At 57.2% G+C, this 21,793-nt stretch overlaps 1 protein-coding gene across 1 annotated transcript in view; it reads left to right on the top strand.

Moving 5' to 3' along the window:
* Positions 1–21,479, top strand: part of ALDH4A1 (aldehyde dehydrogenase 4 family member A1) — a gene marked incomplete at both ends in the record, with an annotated part of 30,619 nt that extends 9,140 nt beyond the window's left edge. The window contains 14 exons of the mRNA XM_079698028.1: positions 1,061–1,154; positions 1,880–1,972; positions 7,999–8,046; positions 8,883–9,038; positions 10,603–10,752; positions 10,831–10,905; positions 12,027–12,214; positions 14,665–14,738; positions 17,207–17,403; positions 17,535–17,582; positions 18,342–18,494; positions 19,261–19,382; positions 20,526–20,644; positions 21,367–21,479. Of these exons, the coding sequence (XP_079554154.1) occupies positions 1,061–1,154; positions 1,880–1,972; positions 7,999–8,046; positions 8,883–9,038; positions 10,603–10,752; positions 10,831–10,905; positions 12,027–12,214; positions 14,665–14,738; positions 17,207–17,403; positions 17,535–17,582; positions 18,342–18,494; positions 19,261–19,382; positions 20,526–20,644; positions 21,367–21,479 (1,630 nt within the window). The remainder of the gene's footprint in view (positions 1–1,060; positions 1,155–1,879; positions 1,973–7,998; positions 8,047–8,882; positions 9,039–10,602; positions 10,753–10,830; positions 10,906–12,026; positions 12,215–14,664; positions 14,739–17,206; positions 17,404–17,534; positions 17,583–18,341; positions 18,495–19,260; positions 19,383–20,525; positions 20,645–21,366) is intronic.
* Positions 21,480–21,793: the final 314 nt, after the last annotated feature.

Below are 21,793 nucleotides of genomic sequence, written 5' to 3'. Positions count from 1 at the left end.
CTGGTGGACACTAATCAGTGAGGTCATACAGGTTAAGATTGAATGGGGGGCCTTCCCTGGTGGCGCAGTGGTTGAGAGTCCGCCTGCCGATGCAGGGGACACGGGTTTGTGCCCCGGTCCGGGAAGATCCCACATGCCACGGGGCGGCTGGGCCCGTGAGCCATGGCCGCTGAGCCTGCGCGTCCGGAGCCTGTGCTCCGCAACGGGATAGACTGCAGCAGTGAGAGGCCCGCGTACCACAAAAAAAAAAAAAAAAAAAAAAAAGATTGAATGGGGTCTGCAGAACAGGGAGTTCTTGGAACTCAGGACCCAGGAATCAGAGCCCATACCCAACAGCAGCTCTCCCTGTGTCTGTACACCGAGCTCAGAGCACTCCTCCAAGTTCACGGCCCACCTCTTGGCCCTTCTTGCCCACCCGGAGCTCAGCTCTTTGTGCCAAGGGAGTCTCAGCTGTTTCACATTCTGATGAGACTGAGCTCTGGAATGCTCTGACTTTCCTGCTTAGAGAAAGAAGCAACTCGGGTCTGTTTGGAAGAAAGTCTGCATTGTGGGGAAATAAAGGGAGAGTAAGCCTTCTTTATGTGCAAAACACTAAGCCATGGTTTTGCACCTATGAATTTAAACTTCAGGCAACCAGGGACTTCTCTGGTGGTCCAGTGGTTAGGACTCTGTGCTTCCATTGCAGGGGGCACAGGTTTGACCCCTGGTCACAGAACTAAGATCCCATGTGATGTGCAGTGTGGCCGGGAAACAAAACAAAACAAAAGAAAACAAAGAAACTTCAGGCAACCATGTGAGTTTCTATGATTATTCTCACTTGATAGGTGGAGAAATAGGCTCAGAGGAGGCAGGTCACATGCCCGAGGACACAAAGTGGCAGGATCTGGACTTGAACTTGGGTTTTGGATCCCAAGGCTGGTTCTTGTCCCCCAGTTCTATAGTTGCCCTGGATTTCAAGATGCTGGGCCAACCTAGGACCCCCTGTCGGAGACAGAAGGGCTGGGGCTGGTGGTGGCCGCTGCTGACCTGTCCACCTCTGTTCCCCACCCTCGCTCCCCAGGCTGTGTTGGAAGCACGTCTCCTCCCTGAAGGTGGCCAATGAGCCCGTCTTGGCATTCACGCGGGGCAGCCCTGAGCGAGATGCACTGCAGAAGGTAATGGGAGGGTGGGGGGCACCCAGCGGTGTAGGGCCTGGGGCAGAGATGGCCTTCAGCAGCCCCCATGATACCTCTCTGTGCTGACAGCCACCCACGCCCTCCTGCCTCTGCTCCCAGCCCCGGGAGGAAACTGGGAATCTGGGGAGAGCTGTGCATCTGGAGGGGGGTGGGGGACCTGGGAGCAGCAGGGTGGCAACCTGAGTCTCTCTGGGGTACCAGGTCAGGGGTCATAAGTCCACAGATATTTTATGCTTAGACACATTTTCCCGGGAATTCCCTGGCAGTCCAGTGGTTAGGACTCTGCGCCCTCACTGCCGAGGGCGCGGGTTCAGTCCCTGGTCGGGGAACTAAGATGCCACAAGTCTCAAAGCCGCAAGGTGTGGCCAAAAAAAAAAAAAAAAGGAATTCTCCCATTAATTGCCAGTGTTCTAAAATTGTGAGATTTCACATAAATTTCAGACACAGGTTTTTAAATCTTTTCTCTAATGGGAAGACCTGGCAATACTGGCCTTACCTTCCTGCAGGACAGGAAGTGACAGTGTGGGAGCTGAGTCTGACCCCGCCCCTGGGGAGCAAGCACAGCGTCTCTGACCACAGACCCCGCCCAGCCCCCTCCTCATTTCTGTTCCTTCCTGGGCATCTGTGTTGGCAGACTCTGCATCGGTGTTTTAGGCGGGAAATAGAGGAGAAGGAAGTGCTCATCTGACCTCTCCTCTCCCCAGGCCTTGAAGGAGCTGAAGGGCCGGACGGAAGCCATCCCGTGCGTGGTGGGGGACGAGGAGGTGTGGACTTCGGACGTGCGGTACCAGGTGTCTGTAAGTCCAGTCGGCGGGCAGGGCTCAGCCTCTCCCCTGAATCTGGGGTCTGTCTCTTGGGCAGCACATAAGCATGCAACATGGGGTCTCTGCCTCCAAAAGGACTTAAGAGTCCCTGCAAGATTTTGAATTCCGTGCACCGGTATAAAACTTCCAAAGGCAGTCTTAGGGGACTCTCGTAAAAGATGCCAACATCGCGCCTGCCAAGAAGAAGTTAAAAACAGCAGCTGGGGCTTCCCTGGTGGCGCAGTGGTTGAGAGTCCACCTGCTGATGCAGGGGACACGGGTTCGTGCCCTGGTCTGGGAAGATCCCACATGCCACGGAGCGGCTGGGCCCATGAGCCACGGCTGCTGAGCCTGCGCGTCCGGAACCTGTGCTCCGCAACGGGAGAGGCCACAGCAGTGAGAGGCCTGTGTACCGCCAAAAAAAAAAAAAAAAACAACAAACAAACCAGCAGCTGCCCCCAGCTTTGCCGTCACTTTGGAAAAGTTAACCCACTCACCAGCCTAGGGAGTAAGAAGCAAGGATAGAATGTCAGAATCAAAGAGAATCCTTCCGTTAACAGATACACACTCTATATATACAGTAGATAAGCAGCAAGGGTTCACTGTCTTAACACAGGGAACAATATTTGATATCTTGTAATGGCCTGTAATGGAAAATAACCTGAAAAAATATATGTATAACTGAATCACTTTGCTGTACACCTGAAACTAACACAATATTGTAAATCAACTATACTTTAAAAAAAAAAAAAAAAGATAATCCTTCCAAAGGAAGACAGTCACCAAAGTCCTGGTCTGTATTTGGGAACCAGTGGTCTAGCTGACAATGAGCTCAGCAGAGGTAAGCACCCAGGGCGTGGCCAGGTGTCACCTCCTCCTAGAAGCCCTCCTGTTGGAGCCCAGACTCCATCCACAGACACATCTGTTGAGACCCTGTCCCCTCTGCACAAGCTCCTCCCTCAGTCCCTGCCACCCCCCTTGGAGGCTGGAAGAGCAGGAGGTTAGCTGCCCATTTTGCAGACCAGAGGAGAAGCTCAGAGACAATCAGTGACCCTCCTGGGGTGGCACAGTTAGATACGGACCAGGGATGATGGATGCAGTTTCCCCAGAACCATATCCCCTTGATTTTGATTCCAATGAATTCATTCACACCCTGACAATTTCTAAAGGGGATTTCAAAGCAGAGTGTTAATTAGCATATGGCAGCAAGATAATATTCTTGCTGTGACCTGCTGGTCACAAAATCCTGAGGCCCTAGGCACTTGCTGGAGATGGCCACAGACTTGCCTTTAGGCCTCCTGGTGTACAGTGGAGAGGAGAACACATCACTTGCTCTAGTCAGAGTGTTCCTGAAATAAATCCCCCCCTGTGTGGTAGGAGAAGCACAGCCATTTCTGATACTGGGCCCAGAGACAAATTTCTCCTGAAAGTGTCAGAAGGACACAATGATGTGACAAATCCCCTCAAGAGTCACACATCTCATGCATGGATGTTTCGTGGGGCTGCTTCTCACACACTGTCGTGTGGACTGAGGATGTCATCAAAGCCCAGTGCCTGAGGATGCCCAGAGTTCGCCCTGCAGGCCCCATGTCCACTGCTGGGGTGGGTTTTCTGTCCAGAGCTCAGGCTGCAAATCGATAGCTGGTAGCTTTGTTTCCAAAACCTAAACATGGGGCGATTTCATGTACAAATTCAAATGTCTGGCTTCTCTTGAGAGAAGGAAGATGTGGCCACACAAGAGGCCTTCCTGTGAGCCCGCATGTGGGGTGACCCTCTAGCGGCTCCAGTCCCCAGCCCAGCCCTCTCCACTCATCCCTCTTGCCTCTCTGGCCCTGGCAGGCCTCTCAGAGCCCCGGCCAGAGCAGTAGCTGGTCTGCGTGTCCCTCCTGCATTCTCCTTAAGTCTTTCTCTCAGCTGGATAATGGGACAGTGATAAGACAAACTGCCTTTCCTAGCAAGTCCCTGGGAGGCATCTAGTCTGGCTTGACAGTTAAGAAATGGCACCCATACCGGTGCCTCAATTGTCAGTCTGTTCAAGAGTGAGAGTGACATTCTTTGGTGACAGTTGGGGATCTTGACCAGGACTCACGGCCAAATGGAAGTCTGCGGTGCTTCCCCACAAGGTGGCCTGAGGGTGAACCCCTGGGTCTGCTCCAACCCCAGGCAGAGGCACCACCCCATCCCTTTTTATCCCTTGTTATGGCCATGACAAGTTTAGCCCAGAAAGGCTTAAAGCAAATATGCACCTTGGCTATGAACAAAAGGGAAGTGTATGTGTGTCTTTGTGTGTGTACACATATATATGTTTTTTTTCTTAATTTATTTTCTTAATTTATTTTTGGCTGTGTTGGGTCTTTGTTGCTGCACGTGGGCTTCCTCTAGTTGCAGCGAGAGGGGGCTACTCTTCTTTGCTGTGCAGTCTTCTCACTGCGGTGGCTTCTCTTGTTGCGGAGCGTGGGCTCTAGGCGCGTGGGCTTCAGTAGTTGCGGCACATGGGCTTAGTTGCTCCGCGGCATGTGGTATCTTCCCGGACCAGGGCCCGAACCCATGTCCCCAGCATTGGCAGGCGGATTCTTAACCACTGTGCCACCAGGGAAGTCCCACGTGTGGTTCTTGTTGGCTGTGGTTAAGAGCCCCTTCCAAGAGCCTAGGGAACCATTGGAGGGGGTTAAGGAGGGTGAGACTTTCCAAAAAAGCCCATTGCTCGCTGGAATGCTTTCTGATTTCAGGATAGAGGAGGGATTAGGAGTGTGGGCTTGGCAGAAGAAGTGAGTCCGGACATAGATGTTTGGAGGGCCAGGTGCCCGCGGGCAGCCAGGGAGCTGGGATGGGAAGGTGGGTGGAGGGCCATGATGAGGAGTCCACAGCAGGTGGGTGGCCTGGGAGGCCGGGGAAGGCGTCGTGTACGAAGCCGTGGGAACAGCTTGGAACAAAGCACTGAGGATTCCATGCGAGGTCGAGAGGCGCAGTGGGCGTCTGGCGGGGGCGGTGTCTGCTCAAATTGATGAGCTCCTCGCCTGCCCCCATGCGGTGAGCCAGGGCAGCCTTTGAAATCGTGTGGTGCTGCTCCCTGAGGGATGCTGGGTCCAGGGATGGGCACCTGACCCCAGCTGGGCCAGTCAGAATTACCTGCCCTGGAAGCTTGGAACCAGCAACAAGCATCTTTCTTTGTGGGGCTGGGAGCTGTGGGGAGGGCATTGAACACCTCCCCACAGAGGATGAGAGAAACTAAGGAAGCGGGTCTGTTGAAAGATGCAGGACACCAACTCTCAGAGGAGCAGAGGCAAAGGAGAAGGAGCCTCAGGGTTTTCAGGCTGGGCCTCTCGAATCTTCCTAAGACCCAGCTGCATCCCACCCTAGTCACCAGGAGGAGGCCCCTTTCTGCCCACTTGCTGGTTATGTATCTTTGAGCTGCTTGACTTCTCTGTGCCTCAGCTTTCTCATATGTAAAATGGGGTAACAATCACACCACAGAGGGATGTCGTCAGGGTTCAACGGATTAATCCGTGTCAAACACTTGGTGCCTATGCTCGCGGGAAACTGACTAATGTTAGCTTTGACAGTAACTATCACTGTTCCTTAACCAGGGACAAAAAAAAAAAAAAAAAAAGAAAAGAAGTGAGAGACAGAACTGTTTTTTTTATTTGCGGTACGCGGGCCTCTCACTGTTGTGGCCTCTCCCGTTGTGGAGCACAGGCTCCAGACACACAGGCTCAGCAGCCATGGCGCACGGGCCCAGCCGCTCCGCGGCATGTGGGATCTTCCCAGACCGGGGCACGAACCCGTGTCCCTTGCATCGGCAGGTGGACTCTCAACCACTGTGCCACCAGAGAAGCCCTAAGGCAGAACTGTTTTTAACCACTGGAAGTTGTTCACTACCTTGTCAAGAGACTTTCTGCGAACCCACCCCAGTTCTCACATAGGTGCCATGTGGGGTTTTGTGATATCACTGAGTCCTGTCCACAGGCAAGAAAGATCCTGAGGGGTCCACACAGCATCTTCCGTTATTCCTGATGGATTTCTCCACAAGGCGGTTTAGGGGCTAACGGTGGGCTAGGGTGGGAAGTTGGGCTCCAAGCCCTATGATGACATTGGCCTAAGAAACCCACCTGCTTGGAGTTTATGAAGCCAGGAACTAGCATGTGCTTTGGACGGATCAGGAAACTCACAGGTCTCTGATTTAGGGGAGTGAAGGGCTGGCCCTTTTGCAAATGGGCTGAGCACACATCTGTCCAGATGGAGCCCTGAGCAGCATGTGCAGGGTTAAGGGGGTGGGCCCAGGGCCCCTACTCTGAGGGTTCCGAAGATGGCCTGGGGCAGGGGTCACCCACAGAGGCATCCTAGAGCCCCTGCGGCTGGATCAGCAACCAGAGGGCCCACACCTGGAGTGTCAGCACAGCCTGGGGTCTGCAGGCTCTGCAGGTCTGCACAGGTGTGTGCCAGGTGTCAGCCCAGAGCGGCTCCCACGGCCTCGCTCACCTGGTCTCTGTAACCGCCCAGAGCCCGACTTCACCTGCAGCTCCGCCGGCCTCCATGGCCACTGCAGCACCTGAGTATTTTTCCAGACACTGGGATTTTGATAACCCCCTGGTGGGCACTTCTGGTTTTCATTTCCCATACCACCTCACTGACCTGGCCATGTCCCATCCTTGGAGCCCTGGCATTTGGGGCCGTGGCGGCGTGCGGGCAGGAGCTCTGTTGCCGGGATGTATTGCTGACTTGGGGTGTCCGCAGTCCACTGGGATTGGATGTGCTGAATAGAAGGGCCCGGGTCCCCAGCTTCTTGGCCACTGAGGGTCACAGGCCAATCTCAGGTATAGACAGGATACAGGTGACCATGCCAGGGGGGGCCACTTCGCACTCAGACCAGACCAGTGCTGCCCAGTAGAACTTTCTGAGATGATAGTGGAAATGTTCTGAATCTGCCCTGTCCTCTTCGGCAGCCACCAGCCCCACATGGTTATTGAGCACATGAAACCTGGCTTGTGCCACGTGAGGTGAAGTTCCAGTAGGCACGTGTGACTAGCGGCTGCCTTATTAGACAGGAAGGCCCTAAACAGTCCATTGGAAGACTTATAGGTGGCGAAAGTGCTGATAATTATGGTGTAAAAAATAGGTCGGGGGCTTCCCTGGTGGCGCAGTGGTTGAGAGTCCGCCTGCCGATGCAGGGGACACAGGTTCATGCCCTGGTCAGGGAAGATCCCACATGCCGCAGAGCAGCTGGGCCCGTGAGCCATGGCCGCTGAGCCTGCGCGTCCGGAGCCTGTGCTCCGCAACGGGAGAGGCCACAACAGTGAGAGGCCCGCGTACCGCAAAAAAAAAAAAAAAAGGTCGGGAAAGAAGTGGTGTTTCCCCCGCCTTGTTGCCCAGGCTGGCATTCAGCACTGCCGGGTTGTTTGTAAACGTCTGTTGGGGTTTCATCCCTTTTAGACGAGTTCATCTGGGTCCCAAGCACGGGGCTCGAGAAGCAGTTGCTCTGTTCCTTTAGGGCCTTGGGGGGTGGCAGAAATCCTGAGTGTTTCACAACACAGTGCATCGCCTAGGGCCTCCCGTGGTGACAGCCCACCACCGAGCCTCACGCCAGACCCAGGTGTAAGGGCAGGAGCTACGTTGGAGGACTTTTCACCTGTGACCCCATTTGGTCCTCCTCCCCATGCTTTCCCTGATGGGGAGACTTGGAGAAGGAAAGTCAGTTTACAGAAAGCTGCACAGCTAGTAGCGGGCAGAGCCGGGATTCGAACCTGTGTCTGACCAAAACGTCCATGCTTTCCCTCAAAGACTGTTCTGTTCATACCTTTCTCCTGCACCGTGAACCTTCCAGAGCTCATCCAACAGCAGGTGCCCCTGTAACTCTCAAGGTGGAGAGGTCAGCATGGGCCCGGGCGATTGGAGAAGGCATCTTGGGGATTGGAGGGCAGAGAGCGAGTGGCCTGGAATGCCAGCTCTGAGCCCGGCTCCATCCTCACCTGCCCTGGCACCTCCCTCCTGGACAGCGACCTCACTCTTCTCTCTTCTTTCAGCCCTTTAACCATGGACACAAGGTGGCCAAGTTCTGCTATGCAGACAAGGTGAGTCCCTGGCGACTTTAGGGTTGGGGTGCTACCCCGTCTTGCCCGGTTAGTTGCTGCCATGGGGGTAGAGGTCAGTCACTTCTCCCCTCTCGGGCCATGGAGGATGGGGATGTCCGGGGGGCGGCTGGCACTGAGGGCGTCCCTGGGCTCGTGTCTTTGACTGGGCCAGGCGTGCCGGGGTTAACTTGCGCCTAATGAGAGCTGCTTTGGCCAGGGCTGGGACATCCCCGCACATGCCCCTTGTGGGGCTACCCTGATTTAGGGAGGGGGAGGGGGTTCTGGAAGGCTGAGTCAGGGAAATTGGAGGCATCGTGGATGAAAAGCCAGGCAGAGAATTGGCATCAGGGAGGGCCAGCGAGAGGCCACGGGGTCAAGGCACTGGTGTCACGTAGTGATGAGGGCAGTTGGCCACTGGGATGCCAGCGGCAGGTATCTGTCTCTGGCTGCAGTCCTGGCCTGGCAAGGGCAAGGTCAGGCCCAGACCTCAAGGGCTGGAGGCTCTGGGCCGAGGCTTCAGGAGCACCAGGCCCCAGGAGTAAGAGGAGGCCCTGATGAGACCACAAGAGAGAATGGAGCGAGCCCTTGGCATGTTGCCCTACCTGGCAGGCCCCTCGGACTTCTCCAGACTGTAGCAGGGCAGGCTCAGAGCCTGGGGCAGCCCAGCTGGCCATGGGACGTGGCGTCTGCCGCTGTAGGGGGAGGCGGCTGAGGGCCGAGGGAGCCAGGGGTCTTCCCTGGGTGAAGAGTGACCTCCAGATCTCTCCTCCCTCCCTCGCTCCTCTGGGACCCTTCCTGCTGCAGGAGGAAGCCCCCAACCTTTCCCTCTTCATCAGGCCCTGCTTCACAGAGCCATCGAGGCCGCCTTGGCCGCCAGGAAAGAGTGGGACCTGAAGCCTGTTGCAGACCGGGCCCAGGTCTTCCTAAAGGCGGCAGATATGCTGAGTGGGCCGCGCAGGGCAGAGGTCCTGGCCAAGACCATGGTGGGACAGGTGAGATGTCCACCGGCACAACCGGGGCTGTAGGGGAGGCAGTCGTACCCCATCCAGTTCAACAGGCGTCAGCTGAGCGGCTTCTGGGTGCCCAGACCTGCTCTGTGTGCGGGAGCCCAGGCGGTGGTGTCCTTGAGGGACCAGGCCTCCGAGAGGGTACAGACCTGTATACTTTGTAGACAAGGTGGATTGAACTACGCTTGCGTGTCCTACTCTGGAAATGGCCCCTCCCATCCACTTCTGTCCCCGCCCTGGGCCAGGCCCTTGTCCTGCTTTGCCTAGACTGACAGTTCCCTACGCGGTCCTCCAGGCTCCGTCAGACCTCTGCAGCCCTCAGAGCGGTTTCTGTGACACCTCCAGCAGGTCACTCTAGCCTTATGAACCACCGAGATCTCTCTGTCTCTGGCCGAGGGTCACGTCCCAAGTCCTGAGCCAGCCCGCAGGGCCCATCCATTCCCACCTCTGTCCAGCTCACTAGCCGCTCTGCCCTTTCCTGTCAGGCCATCCCACCCATGATGTCACCAGCCTGGACCTAGCAAGGCTCCCGGACACCTCAAGCATCCCATCTCCTGCCTCTGCCCCAGGTCCCCTGCCTGGAATGCTCCCTGTCTTCTCTGCCTCATGAACTCTTAACTGTCAAGGTCTAGCCCAGATAGCACCTCCTCTGTGAGGCTTCTAGAACCTTCTTAGTCCATAACTATCTGTCCTACCTCTGTGCCCGCCCCCCTCCCCAACATGCTGTTCCTCTGTCAATTATAGCTCAGATTCCATCGGGCTGTAATGATTTCCTTTGTGTTTGTTTCCCCTTTACAAGGTTTTTGGGCATGGTAATCACATGCTAGTGTTCTCTGTCTTTCTGCATCTTGCACCGTGTCTTCCTGGAGTCACAGAAGTGCCTGATAGATGTTTTTTGACTTGAATGCATGTTGAGCCAGGGAGTGGCATTAGCAGTTGAGGGAGGGTTAATTTCGCCTTAGGGGGTTTGGGTGACCCCAGCGCTCTTCCGGTTCGCCATCACGTAGTGAGAGCGCCCTCTGCTGCACGGAGCTGATATGACATCTCCACTCCCGGCTCAGTGTCTCCTGATTCAGCAGAGTCCTTGGGGTGGGTGTCGGGCTCCAGAGTGTCCCAGGTGAGCCACACCTGGGCAGGAAGAGGCGCACACACTCCAAGGCCAGGTGAAGGTGCCTCTTTATTTGACTTAAGACTCAGGAGCTTGTAGGAAGCATGGTGGCCACGCAGAGCAGGAGGCAGTGCATCTCAGCTCAGCTTCCCCTGCTGTGTGTCCTGAGCAGGGTGAGCAGCTGCCAGTGACCCAAGGAGGCGCCGCCCGACCCGAGAAAGCCCGATTCTTGCTGCCCAGAGTCCTTTCCCCATGGCTTATGTTCGCCGTCAGGAGGAACAGGCAGTCTAAGGAAATGTTTACAGTCCTCAGGTCTCCTAGTTCTTGACCCCAATGCACCTGCAACCCAATGTCACCATGGGCTCAGGGTCCAGTGTCAGGAGAGGGCTATAGGGAGGCACGTGCTCCACCACTGACCCCCCCGGCCCTCCCGCCTCCCAGGGGAAGACGGTGATCCAAGCAGAGATCGATGCCGCGGCCGAACTCATTGACTTCTTCCGATTCAACGCCAAGTTTGCCGTGGAGCTGGAGGGCGAGCAGCCCATCAGCGTGCCGCCCAGCACCAACAGCGTGGTGTACCGGGGGCTGGAGGTACCCCCAGGTGGTGGAGCGGGGGTTGGGGGCTGCTGGAAGCCCTGGGCTTGGCCTCACCACCTCCTCCCTCCCCAGGGCTTCGTGGCAGCCATCTCCCCCTTTAACTTCACTGCGATCGGCGGCAACCTGGCGGGGGCGCCGGCCTTGATGGTGAGCTGTGGGCAGCAGGCGGGTGTGGCGGGAGCGGGTCATCACTCCCCTGTCGACAGACAGGAGGCCACGTCAGAGCCCCTGGGGTCCTAGCCCTCGTCGCAGGGAGAAGCACAGAAAGTGGAGGCAGCTGGGGGCTGTGGAAAAGGCTTGGGGGTCAGAGGCTGGTCTGGGTCCCAGCTTTGCCCCACTCTGTCTGGGTGACCCCAGGCAAGTCCCCGCCCTCCTCTGAGGCAGTTTCCTCATCTACAAAGTGGAAGTAAAAGAAAAGCTTACATTACAGGGTCATGAGGAGAAGATGAGACCACGCTTGTGACACATCTAACGCCAGGCAGGTCTGGCCCAGTGCAGGCTTAGCGTTATATAGGGGCTGCTACTAATGATGATACTTACAGTTCACCTTTGAGTGCTTGCTCTGTGCCTGGTGACTTATTTGTCAGGGTTGCAAGGCTAGCAAATGATGGAACGGGTACGGATTTGGGCTTGGTCTGTCTCTGGGCAGGTGGTCTCGAAGTTGGTGGGCTCCACTGTTGTTATCAGGGTGAAGGTGGCCATCAGCTCCCAATCGATGGGGGAGATGCAGCCCTACCCTCGGAGGTCCTGGGTGGCTCGGGGCACAGCAGGAGGAGGGCTGACAGCTGTCGGGCAGCTGGGTGATCTGGAAGGGTGCTTGTGCACAGGGCCATCCTCGTGCATCTGCACTCAGACAGACGCACACACACCCGGCACCCATGTGCCCTCGTCCAGGACACGTGCAGACAGAGCCCTGTGTGCACTTGCCCAGGCTCGCCCCGTGAGCACCCAGCGAGTTGCAAACACCCAGAACAGACCTGCCTGAGGGGTGCTGGCAGGACCAGTGGGCACAGGCTTCCGGAGGAAGGGAGGCTTTCGTAGCCAGAGTGTGGGAGCAGATAGGGCAGGGTGTGAGCTCACTGACGAGGGCTTCTAGGGCCTGGTGTGCAGCACCTGGGCACCTGTAGGAATGGGGTTGGGTAGGGGACATCCTGGCCTGCATGGGGTCCTGGTGGCTCCAGGTGAGGGATGGCCACGCTTCAGGGTAGGGTGGGAGTCGGGGCTGGCGGCCCCTGACCTCGTGAGTCATCACTGTGCCTCCCGGGCAGGGCAACGTGGTCCTGTGGAAGCCCAGTGACACTGCCATGCTGGCCAGCTATGCCGTCTACCGCATCCTCCGGGAGGCCGGTCTGCCCCCCAACATCATCCAGTTTGTGCCAGCTGACGGGCCCACGTTTGGGGACACTGTCACCAGCTCGGAGCACCTGTGTGGCATCAACTTCACAGGCAGCGTGCCGTAAGTCCCCGAGGAGGGTGGGCAGGGGGCCTGGGGACGCTCACCAGACCTCGTGACCTCTGCCCGGGAGCTGGGGCTGTGAGCCCAGAGGTCAGGTGCTGTATGGCCCTGGGTGAGCCACTTCACCTCCCTGAGCCTGTTTCTTCCCCTGTATGATGGTTGTCATGATTCTTACCTTGCAGAGTAATCGTGAAGGCCAGACTAGTTAATGGACGGGAAGGAGTGTGACAGGCTGGAAGCGGCCTACAAGTGTTTGGTGATATGGATTTCGATGCCACCACTGTCCCTGGAAAGGGCACAGGGGAGCTTGGAATAAATTGGAGGAGGAAAGTCAGGAAGGCTTCCTGGAGGAGGCGGCATCTAAGCAGACGAGTAGGCCAGGCAGAGGTGGAGGAGAGTGTTCTAGGAGGGGGAGCAGCATATGCAGAGGCATAAGGCTGAAGCTGTTGGGCTCTGGGGCGGTGGACGTGGTCCCGTGGGGCTGGAGGGTGGAGCTGGGGGCCGAGGGTCAGAGGGTGGGGGCAGGGCATGGTTCAATCACAACTGCTCATTCACTCACTCAGCTGGTGTTGATCGAGCCCCCATGTGTACCAGGCTCTGCCGGTGCTAAGACTGGGCATTGAACACATGGAGTGGACAAGGTCCTACCTCTTGGGGGATTTAGTTTTGTGACTATAAGTCCCCATGAGCCTGCTTAGGTGTCTGGACTTTATCCTGAAGATGATGGCAGCCAGGGAAAGTTACATGCAGGGGGGATGGCTTAATCAGACTTCTTTTGTTTCAAGCAGGGATTGCAGATTGTAGCTCTCCAGTTGGCCCTGGCAAGTGTTCTTTGACTCCTAATAGGGATGGACCAGCCTTGTACCATTGGGACAGTTTCATGTAAAAATCCAAATATTGGGCCTCTCTTAAGAACCTGGTCCCACTGGTCCTGCATTTCCATGTGGCACCATTGGCTGGAGGCGGGCGGGAGGTCTCTGGTTCCCCCCGTCCTGACAGGCCCTGGGCCTCTGCCTACCTGGACGGCCTCACTCATTCTCTGTCTGGCCCCTCCGGGCCCCTGCGTGCTCAGCCTCTGATCTAGATGATCACTGTGGCTACTCTGAGCACAAGTCTCCAGTGGGTGGAAGCAGGAGACAGGTTAGGAGGTGTCCACGTCCGGGGAGGGATGGCGGGCGCCTAAACTTGGGTGGAGTCATGGGAACGGGGTGAGGTGGGCTGATTCAAGTGAGGAAGTAGCAGGGAGACTCGATCACCTGTCCGTGGGGTCAAGGTTGGGGGGGTTCAGTGGGAACATCCAGGCTCGGGGCAGGAGGTGGGCATCGTTCACCAAGGTGGGCAACCCAGATGGCTGGGCACCTGGGAGCCTTGGGAAGAAGATGAATCACATGCTGGTCACTTTGAGTTTGAGGTCCCCATGGGTCATCTGGGTGGAGATGTTGGGGTCTGCACTCCGGGCCTTCCAGGTGTCCTAGGGACACCTGCGGTGGCTTCTCGCCCTCTCTGCCTGGCCTCAGGCTCCCCTGCAACAACAACCCCTGCTAAGGTTTGCCGGGTGGCGATGGCAGCGTTAGAATTGCTGAGGAGGGCTGTTTTCCAAAAGGCCCGCTCTGCCGGCCACGGGCCCCATGGGTCTCTGCCTATTAGCGGGCAGAGCGGGCCTGGCCCCCATTTGCCATGCTCTGATGAGCAGCGGGCTTAAAGGTAGGAAAGTCATAAATTAGTATTAGCTACTGTGTCGCCAGCTCCCTGGTGATTAGCATTTTTATTGTTTTGTGGTGCTGAGGTTGGTCACACTTGGAGCCCAGGGAGGAGGTAGGGGCCTGAGCTGCCTCTCCCAGGACCCTCCTTGGTTCTGTGGAGCCTGGGCGTGAGCTCGTGGTGCCCCTCGCAGACCACGGTGGTGCCTGTCCCCCATCAGGCACCCACAGCATACCCAGCACTGTCCCAAGCACTTGGCTCACATTAGAGCCATCACAAAACAGCCCTGCCAGGTGGAATGGTTCTCTCCAGTTCCCAGATGTGGCACAGAATTTGAGGCTCAGAGAGGTTAAGCGGTGGTCGCAAGATCACACCACCGTGTAGCCTGAGTCAGGACTCGAACCAGGCACCCCCTGGCCTCAAAGCCTGGCTCTCCTCTGCACTCTCTTGCCGCCAGGCCTCCCCTTGCTCCCTCCTTGTAGGCCCGGAATGCAACCCATTTCCAGCTGCTACCACCTACTCGGTTCCCCATCACCATCACCACCACCACCACCACCACCACCACCACCACCACCACCACCACTGCTGTGACCCCTGCCCGCCTCCTGCGGGGCTGCTGCCCCTAGCACTCCTCCCTGGGCTTTCCAGCCTCTTCCTCTGGTAGAGCCTGCTCCCTACCCCCCAGGCCCCTCACCCTCTCAGGTGCCTGAGCCTGGCTCCCTAGTCACTGCCCTGTCCTCTGCTTTTAGCACCTTCAAACACCTGTGGAAGCAGGTGGCCCAGAACCTGGACCGGTTCCATACCTTCCCACGCCTGGCCGGAGGTAAGGGCCCCTCTCCCCGTGCCCTGCCCTACAGCCCTAGGGACCCCTCCCTGCCCTGGCCGCCATGAAAGAGGAGGAGGCGGAGGTGATGCCCCCAGAGGTGGGGCGGCCCTGCAGACGCAGAGAACTCCTTCAGGGTGGAGCCCCTGCTCTGGCACTTACAGAGCATTTATGCCTCAGAGTGTGCATTTTTTCTTTCATTCATTCATTCATCCGTCCATCATTCAGCAAGTAAATTATTAAGTATGTTCACAGGCACTTTTTGGACACTGGGGATGCAAAAGATGATGAGACCCAGAGACCCAGCCATTACAAACCTCTATTCCAACAGCAGGAGGCAGACAGTAAACAACTAGATAAATGATGGCAGGGAGTGAGAAGGGCTGTGGATAATTAAAGGAGGGCAAAGAGGTGACAGGCAGGGACCCTCAAGGGCTGGGCGTGGTGGGACTGTGACTTAGGGGTGGGGTGGGAGGCCTCTTCAGGGAGGGAACATTTGAGCTGAAACCTGAGCAATGAAAAGAAACCAGCTTCGCAAAGGTCCGGAGGATGAGCCATCATGGGTACCCGCACTGTCCGGTAGAACTTTCTGCAGTAATGGACATGGGCTATATCTGTGCTGTCCCATAGTACAGCCTCGCCACGTGTGGCCGCAGGGCACTTGAGACGTGGCTGGCATGGCAGAGGAAGTGAAAGTTTTGTTTCATTTAATTTTAATGAATTTGAACTTAAATAGCCTCGTGTGGCTGGTGGCTACCCTGTTGCACAGCCCAGATCTAGGCCAAGGAAATGGCAAATGCAGAGGCCATGAGGTGGGAATGAGCTTGTGTTTGAAGAAACAAGGCCAGTGTAGCTGGGGAAGGGAGGGAGGGTGGTGGCAGGAGATGGGGCTGAGAGGTCAGCAGGGCCAGGTCTTGTCAAAATAATAATTTTCCCACAAAGAAACAGTTTCATGGTCAAGGACATTTGGCGTGCACTGTGTTTAAAGTAAAACAGATTCCTCACCTGCAGGACTTCTCAGAGCCTTTAATGCACTAATATATGCATTGCCTATCTTCAAGAGCAAAGGCTGATGTGCAGTGTTCCCAAACTCTATGGACTACACAACCCTATTTTGACAGAGGACCCCCTGGACCATGTTTTTCATGGAACACACTCCGGGAAGATGCTGAGACCTCTCGAGAGGGAGGGCTGTCCAGGCTCACACAGTGCAGTAATGGCAGAGCTGGAGCTGGTGGTTCAGCGTTCTTGCTCCTGGGGGTGAAGTGGGGGGTCACAGGGAGACTGGACCCCACGCCTGAGCGGGTGGGAACTTTGTAAAATTATATTGAAGTATAGTTGATTTTATAATACTGGGTTAATTTCCACTGTACAGCAAAGTGATTTCAGTTATACATATATATATTCTTTTTCATATTCTTTTCCATTATGATTTATCGCAGGATATTGAATCTAGTTCCTTGTGCTATACAGTAGGACCTTATTGTTTATCCATCCTATATATAATAGTTTGCCTCTTAAGCTGGTGGGAGCTGTGATGGGGGTGTCAGGGCAGGTGACCCTCCTCAGGGCCAGCTGTTGCATCTCCAATTTCCAGTTCCCCAGTGTGCCCCAGTCCAGCATTCACGAGATGGGGGACAGTGAGTCCCTTGTGTGAGCTGTCCATGGTTTTCTGTTCTGTCTCCTTCCCACCATCTCCCTGAGTGAGAGAGACCGCTACTTACTCTACCACTTCCCCCCTTGAATATGAGACTTTAATCTCTCTGTGCCTCAGTTTTCTTGTCTTTAAAATGGGATAATAATGGGAGGTTGCTGTGAGGCTTCAGTGAGACGGAGCTCGAAGTGCTTTGACCTGAGTCTGGCAGTTAGTGCTTTGTAACGTGAGCTGCTATTAGCTGATGTTTAACTGAGTGAGGAAACCGAGGCTCGGAGGGTGGAGTGATCTGCCGAGGCTCCCTCATGCCAAGGAGATTGAGGAGGGGTGTCCCCACCGTGGATCAGGAAGAGGGGCCAGCCCTGGCCGTGGACCTGGGGTGGCCCCCTCTCCTCTCGCTGGGTGGGGGTCAGGGGAAGGCTCAAAGGAAGCCGCGCCCACTGCAGGGAGTGGACCAGCTTTGGGGAGCCTTGGGTTCTGGTCCTTCCTCTGCCTTTATGTTGGGTAACACCCCCAGGGCTCAGTTTTCTCATCTGTGAGATGGGGGAGCTGGTCCTGATGCCCCCTGGTGCCCTTCGCCCTTGCCTGGGCCTCCGTTTTCTCATCTGTAGGGTGGGAGGACAGGCCTGGCTGATCAGTTTCTGGGAGGTTGTTGGGCTCCGACTCTGCCTTCTCGTGCCCTTGTCCTGCCAGTACTGGGGCTGGTCGCAGGGCCCTGCGGACGAGTGTGGGCAGTGTGTCGGGCCCCTGCGCTGGCCTGGGGAGCACCCCCCCTACTCTCATGCTCCTCCACCTCCCCGCCCCACCCCTGAAGAGTGTGGCGGGAAGAACTTCCACTTTGTGCACCGCTCGGCCGACGTGGACAGCGTGGTGAGCGGGACCCTGCGCTCAGCCTTCGAGTACGGCGGCCAGAAATGCTCGGCCTGCTCCCGCCTCTACGTGCCCCGCTCGCTGTGGTCGCAGATCAAAGGGCGGCTGCTGGAGGAGCGCAGCAGGATCAAAGTGGGCAACGTGAGTGGCGCCGGCCTCCCCGCCACGGCCCAGCGGGGAGCTGATGGGATTGGAGGCTGGGGGTGTGTGTGCAGGGAGGGCGCTCCCTTTGTCTCCGACTCTGTCTCCTCCCATGTCTCCCTTGCTTCCAGCCTGCAGAGGATTTTGGGAGCTTCTTCTCTGCTGTGATTGATGCCAAGGTATGAGCAGGAAGCAGGCTGTTCCCGGGGTCCCGTGCCTGGACTGGGTGGGAGGGGTAGGAACGGCTATAGGGGTGACCCAGACCTGCTGCTTCGAGCAGGGCAGCCTGATGGCCACGCATACACCTGCACCACCCCTGCCAGCTCTGCAAAGGGCGGAGGCATCCGTACCCAGAGGGCAACTCGCCTCCCGCACACCCTGCCCAGGCTCGACAAGCCCCCTTTAAGTGCCTGTGTTCATACGCACACATACAAATAGGCCTGCACACTGCATGCATCAACCCGAACACGCACGTACATGCACAGCCGTGAACACGTTCATGTAGATCTCTGAGTGGGAGCATGCCTGTAGATTCACCCACGTAAACACATGCACACCCACTGCACACATATCCTACACAGAAACATTCGTGTACAGGTTCATATGTGTATATAGGCACACTTGTGGGTCTGCACGCACAAACACATACACATAACAAACACATCCATATAATGCAGGCATATGTGTGCCTACGTACGTAAACCTAAAAATTCATGGCTATACGTGTATATGTGTGTTTGTGATGTTTGTAGTTCTAACACACACACACACACAAGCGTGCACAGCTGCCCTTGTCTCTGCCCTGGCTCAGCCAGCCCCCCCCCACTTCAGAATTTGGGCCCAGGGACAGGTGTTTGGGGTGAGTGTGTCAGGGGGCTGCTGCTGGGAATGGCCTCCAGCCAGCCCTTGACGCTCCCTAACCCCCCGCCCCACCCCAGGCCTTCAGCCGCATCAGGAAGTGGCTGGAGCACGCCCACTCCTCGCCCAGCCTCACCATCCTGGCCGGGGGCCAGTGTGACGACTCCGTGGGCTACTTCGTGGAGCCCTGCATCATCGAGAGCAAGGACCCCCAGGATCCCATCATGAAGGAGGTGATGGGGCGGGCGGCCCGGGGCCGGGAGGAGGCAACCTCTCCCCCGAGCCTGGCACACACACAGGGCCCTGGTGCTTCATGGGGCGTCATCCCATCTCACAGATGTGGAAAGCGAGGTTCTACGAGGGGACCATCTCACACCCAGTGAGAGCGGAGCCAGGCCCTGAGCTCGGGCCTCCTGACCCCAAATCCAGTGCTCTGTCTTTGACACTGCTGACCCGGGCTGGTGTCCTGGCACTTGCGCTGTCCACAGCCACCAAGGCCCCCTGCGGCCATCTCAGTGGCTGACACTTGTAGACTCTTAACTGTGGGCCGGGCATTTGATAGAGATGAGGTGGGCATATCGTTCCCATTTTACAGATGAGAAACTGAGGCTCCGAGAGGTCAGGGCACTTACCCAGGAGGACAGTGCAGGGGTGGGGGTCTTCCCCCAGCCCCTTGATGGCAGAGGGGACGGTGATACCATCGGGCAATTCCTGGGCTGACTGTTGCCAGAAGTCTCTCCTTTCCAAGGGCCTGGGCCCTTGGCTCTGGGTGTGGGTCTGGCTGGCAGGGAGGCCAGAGACTCCTTGGATCTTCTGCCAGGTTGGGGTGGGGCGGGCCGAGTGGAAGCCATCCCTAAGGGAACCCAGCAGGAGGCAGCGCCTGGCCCTTCCTGCAGGGGCTGAGGAGGGGGATGGGGAGAGGCGGAGGCCAGAGCAGGGAGACAGGAGGCCTCGGGGTGTTGGTCCAGGTGGGGCCTGACCCTGGGGCTTCTCTCCCAGGAGATCTTCGGGCCTGTGCTGACCGTGTACGTCTACCCGGATGACAAGTACAAAGAGACGCTGAGGCTAGTCGACAGCACCACGAGCTATGGCCTCACGGGGGCAGTATTTGCCCAGGATAAGTGAGTGGCCGCAGCCCCTCCACTCTAGTCCCGGTGTCCTGTCCCCACAGGACCCTGCTGTCCCCAGAGACTGCCCTCCTGGGCGCTGATCCTAGTAATAATGCTGCCCTTGCTTCTCTCCATTCTCCTCACCTCCACCCTGACCAGCAGGTAGACACAGGCAGTGGGCTCTTTGTTAAAATGCAGATTCCGGGGCCCCACTATTGGCTGCTGAATGTAGGTGTCTAGGGGTAGGGCCGGGGAATCAGTGCCTTTGACCTGCTCCCTGGGTCTGATGGGGCTGCAGAGTGGAAGGCAGAGGCTCGGGCCCAGGTGCACTGCTTGTCTGGCAGAGGCAGGATTCCAACTTGAGCACCAGGACACTAAACCTGAGGCTTTGCCCTTTCCTTTCTCCGTGGTACTGCTTGTCTCCCCGTGTCTGCCTTTAAGAGTATAGGCGGGGGCTTCCCTGGTGGCGCAGTGGTTAAGAATCCGCCCACCAATGCGAGGGACTCAGATTCAAACCCTGGTCTGGGAAGATCCCACATGCCGCGGAGCAACTAAGCCCGTGCGCCACAACTACTGAGCCTGCGAGCCACAACTACTGAGCCCGCGTGCCACAACTACTGAAGCCTGCGTGCATAGAGCCCATGCTCCGCAATGAGAAGCCAGTGCACCGCAACGAAGAGTAGCCCCCGCTTGACGCAACTAGAGAAAGCCCCCACACAGCCATGAAGACCCAGCGCAGCCAAAACTACATAAATGAAATTTTAAAAAAAGAAAAGAAAACATTGAATTGTTTAAAAAAAAAAAAATTAGTGGAGACGGGATTGGAACCTGAGGGGCAGGCTGGGGGTCTGGAGGTTCCCCAGCTCCCAAAGGCAGGAAAATTGGACCGAGATGGGCCACTCCCTCGAGTACGTACAGCCTGACCCTCATCCAGCCCTCACAGATGCCCTGCGAGGGAGGCGTGCTAACCCCCTTTTCAGAGGAGGAGGCTGAGGCTCAACGACTCCTAGGAGCCTGTCAAGGGCCCATAGCTGGCGGCTGGCCTCATGCTCACCAGGGTGGCCCATGTGGGCTGGGACGGGACTGTTGGAGGTTGGCCCTGGGTCTGGAACGAGGGTGAGCTGGCCGCCCTCTTACCGCTGCCCTGCCTTGTAGGGATGTTGTCCGGGAGGCCACAGAGATGCTGAGGAACGCTGCCGGCAACTTCTACATCAACGACAAGTCCACTGGCTCGGTGGTGGGCCAGCAGCCCTTCGGGGGGGCCCGAAACTCTGGTGAGTGGGGCCCCCTTTCCAGAGGGGGGCCGAGTTCCTGGCGGGAGACCCTCGGTCCTTCATCTCAAGGGTGTTAAGAGGAACAGCAGTAGCACCATTTACTGAGCACCCTGTGCTAACTCGGAGCCCTGCCAACAGCCTCCTAAGCTCAGGTGCTGCCATTCTTCTTCCCATTTTATAGAGGGGGAAACTGAGGCCCAGGGAAGTGAAGTGACTTGCCTCAGGGCACATGGCTAGAGAGTGGTGAAGCCGGGATTTGGGTCCCAGCGCCCACACCTTTTACTGTCATACTCCAGGCCACTGTAGTCCGTCCCCCTCCTGTTTACAAATAGGGAAACTGAGGGTCGGCGAGGGGCGGTGACTTGCCAGAGTTCCCAAGCCCAGCCCACATGGGCCGGAAACTAGGTCTCCCGACTCCCAGTCCAGTGCCCTCCACGGTGCTCCCTGCCTCCCAGACACCTCTTGCAGGTGGGGTGCAGGGACCTGGGGAGCGTGGGCGTCCTGCCTGCTCGCCAGCTCCGCCTTGCCCGACCTCCGGCTGAGTGCCCTCCGCACAGATGCGCTCGGGAAACCCTGGCCACTGTGACTGGGTTAGGGTTAGTTTGGCAGTTTGCTGCCCGTGCTGGTGCCCCATTTATTCCATCAGCTCCTCCCCACTCCTTTTCCCTCTGCCCAGAGCCGTTGTATCTTTTTGGAGATAAACAGAGCTGTCTTTTCCACAGGGACTAATGACAAGCCAGGAGGGCCCCACTACATCCTGCGGTGGACGTCACCCCAGGTCATCAAGGAGACCCACAAGCCCCTGGGGGATTGGCGCTACCCGTACATGCAGTGACCCCCGCTCGGTGCCTCCGCCGTCCACTCGTCTGTCTGTCCAAACGACTGGCCTCAGTGCACTGACCCCACCCCAGGCCCTCCACCCCGCTCCCCACGGGACGACCCTCTTTCTAGGGCCGAGGCCTGCCCCCTGCCCCCCACTGGCCTGGCCTGTCCCAGCCTTGGAGTCAGATGCCGGGCTCTGGTTTGAGATCACGCTATGAGGAGAACAGGGCCGCCACCCTTCACCCCATCGGCTGTCCTAGAAATTCCATCTGGTAGGTGGGACCTTGGTGCCCGGCTGGTTCTCCATCTGTCCCCTTCTCTTTCCTC

The sequence above is a fragment of the Hyperoodon ampullatus genome, assembly GCF_949752795.1.
Source record: "Hyperoodon ampullatus genome assembly, chromosome: 2".
Lineage (NCBI taxonomy): Eukaryota > Metazoa > Chordata > Mammalia > Artiodactyla > Ziphiidae > Hyperoodon > Hyperoodon ampullatus.
The sequence above is the reverse complement of the archived record's forward strand: the minus strand, read 5'-3'. Positions and strand labels throughout refer to the sequence as shown.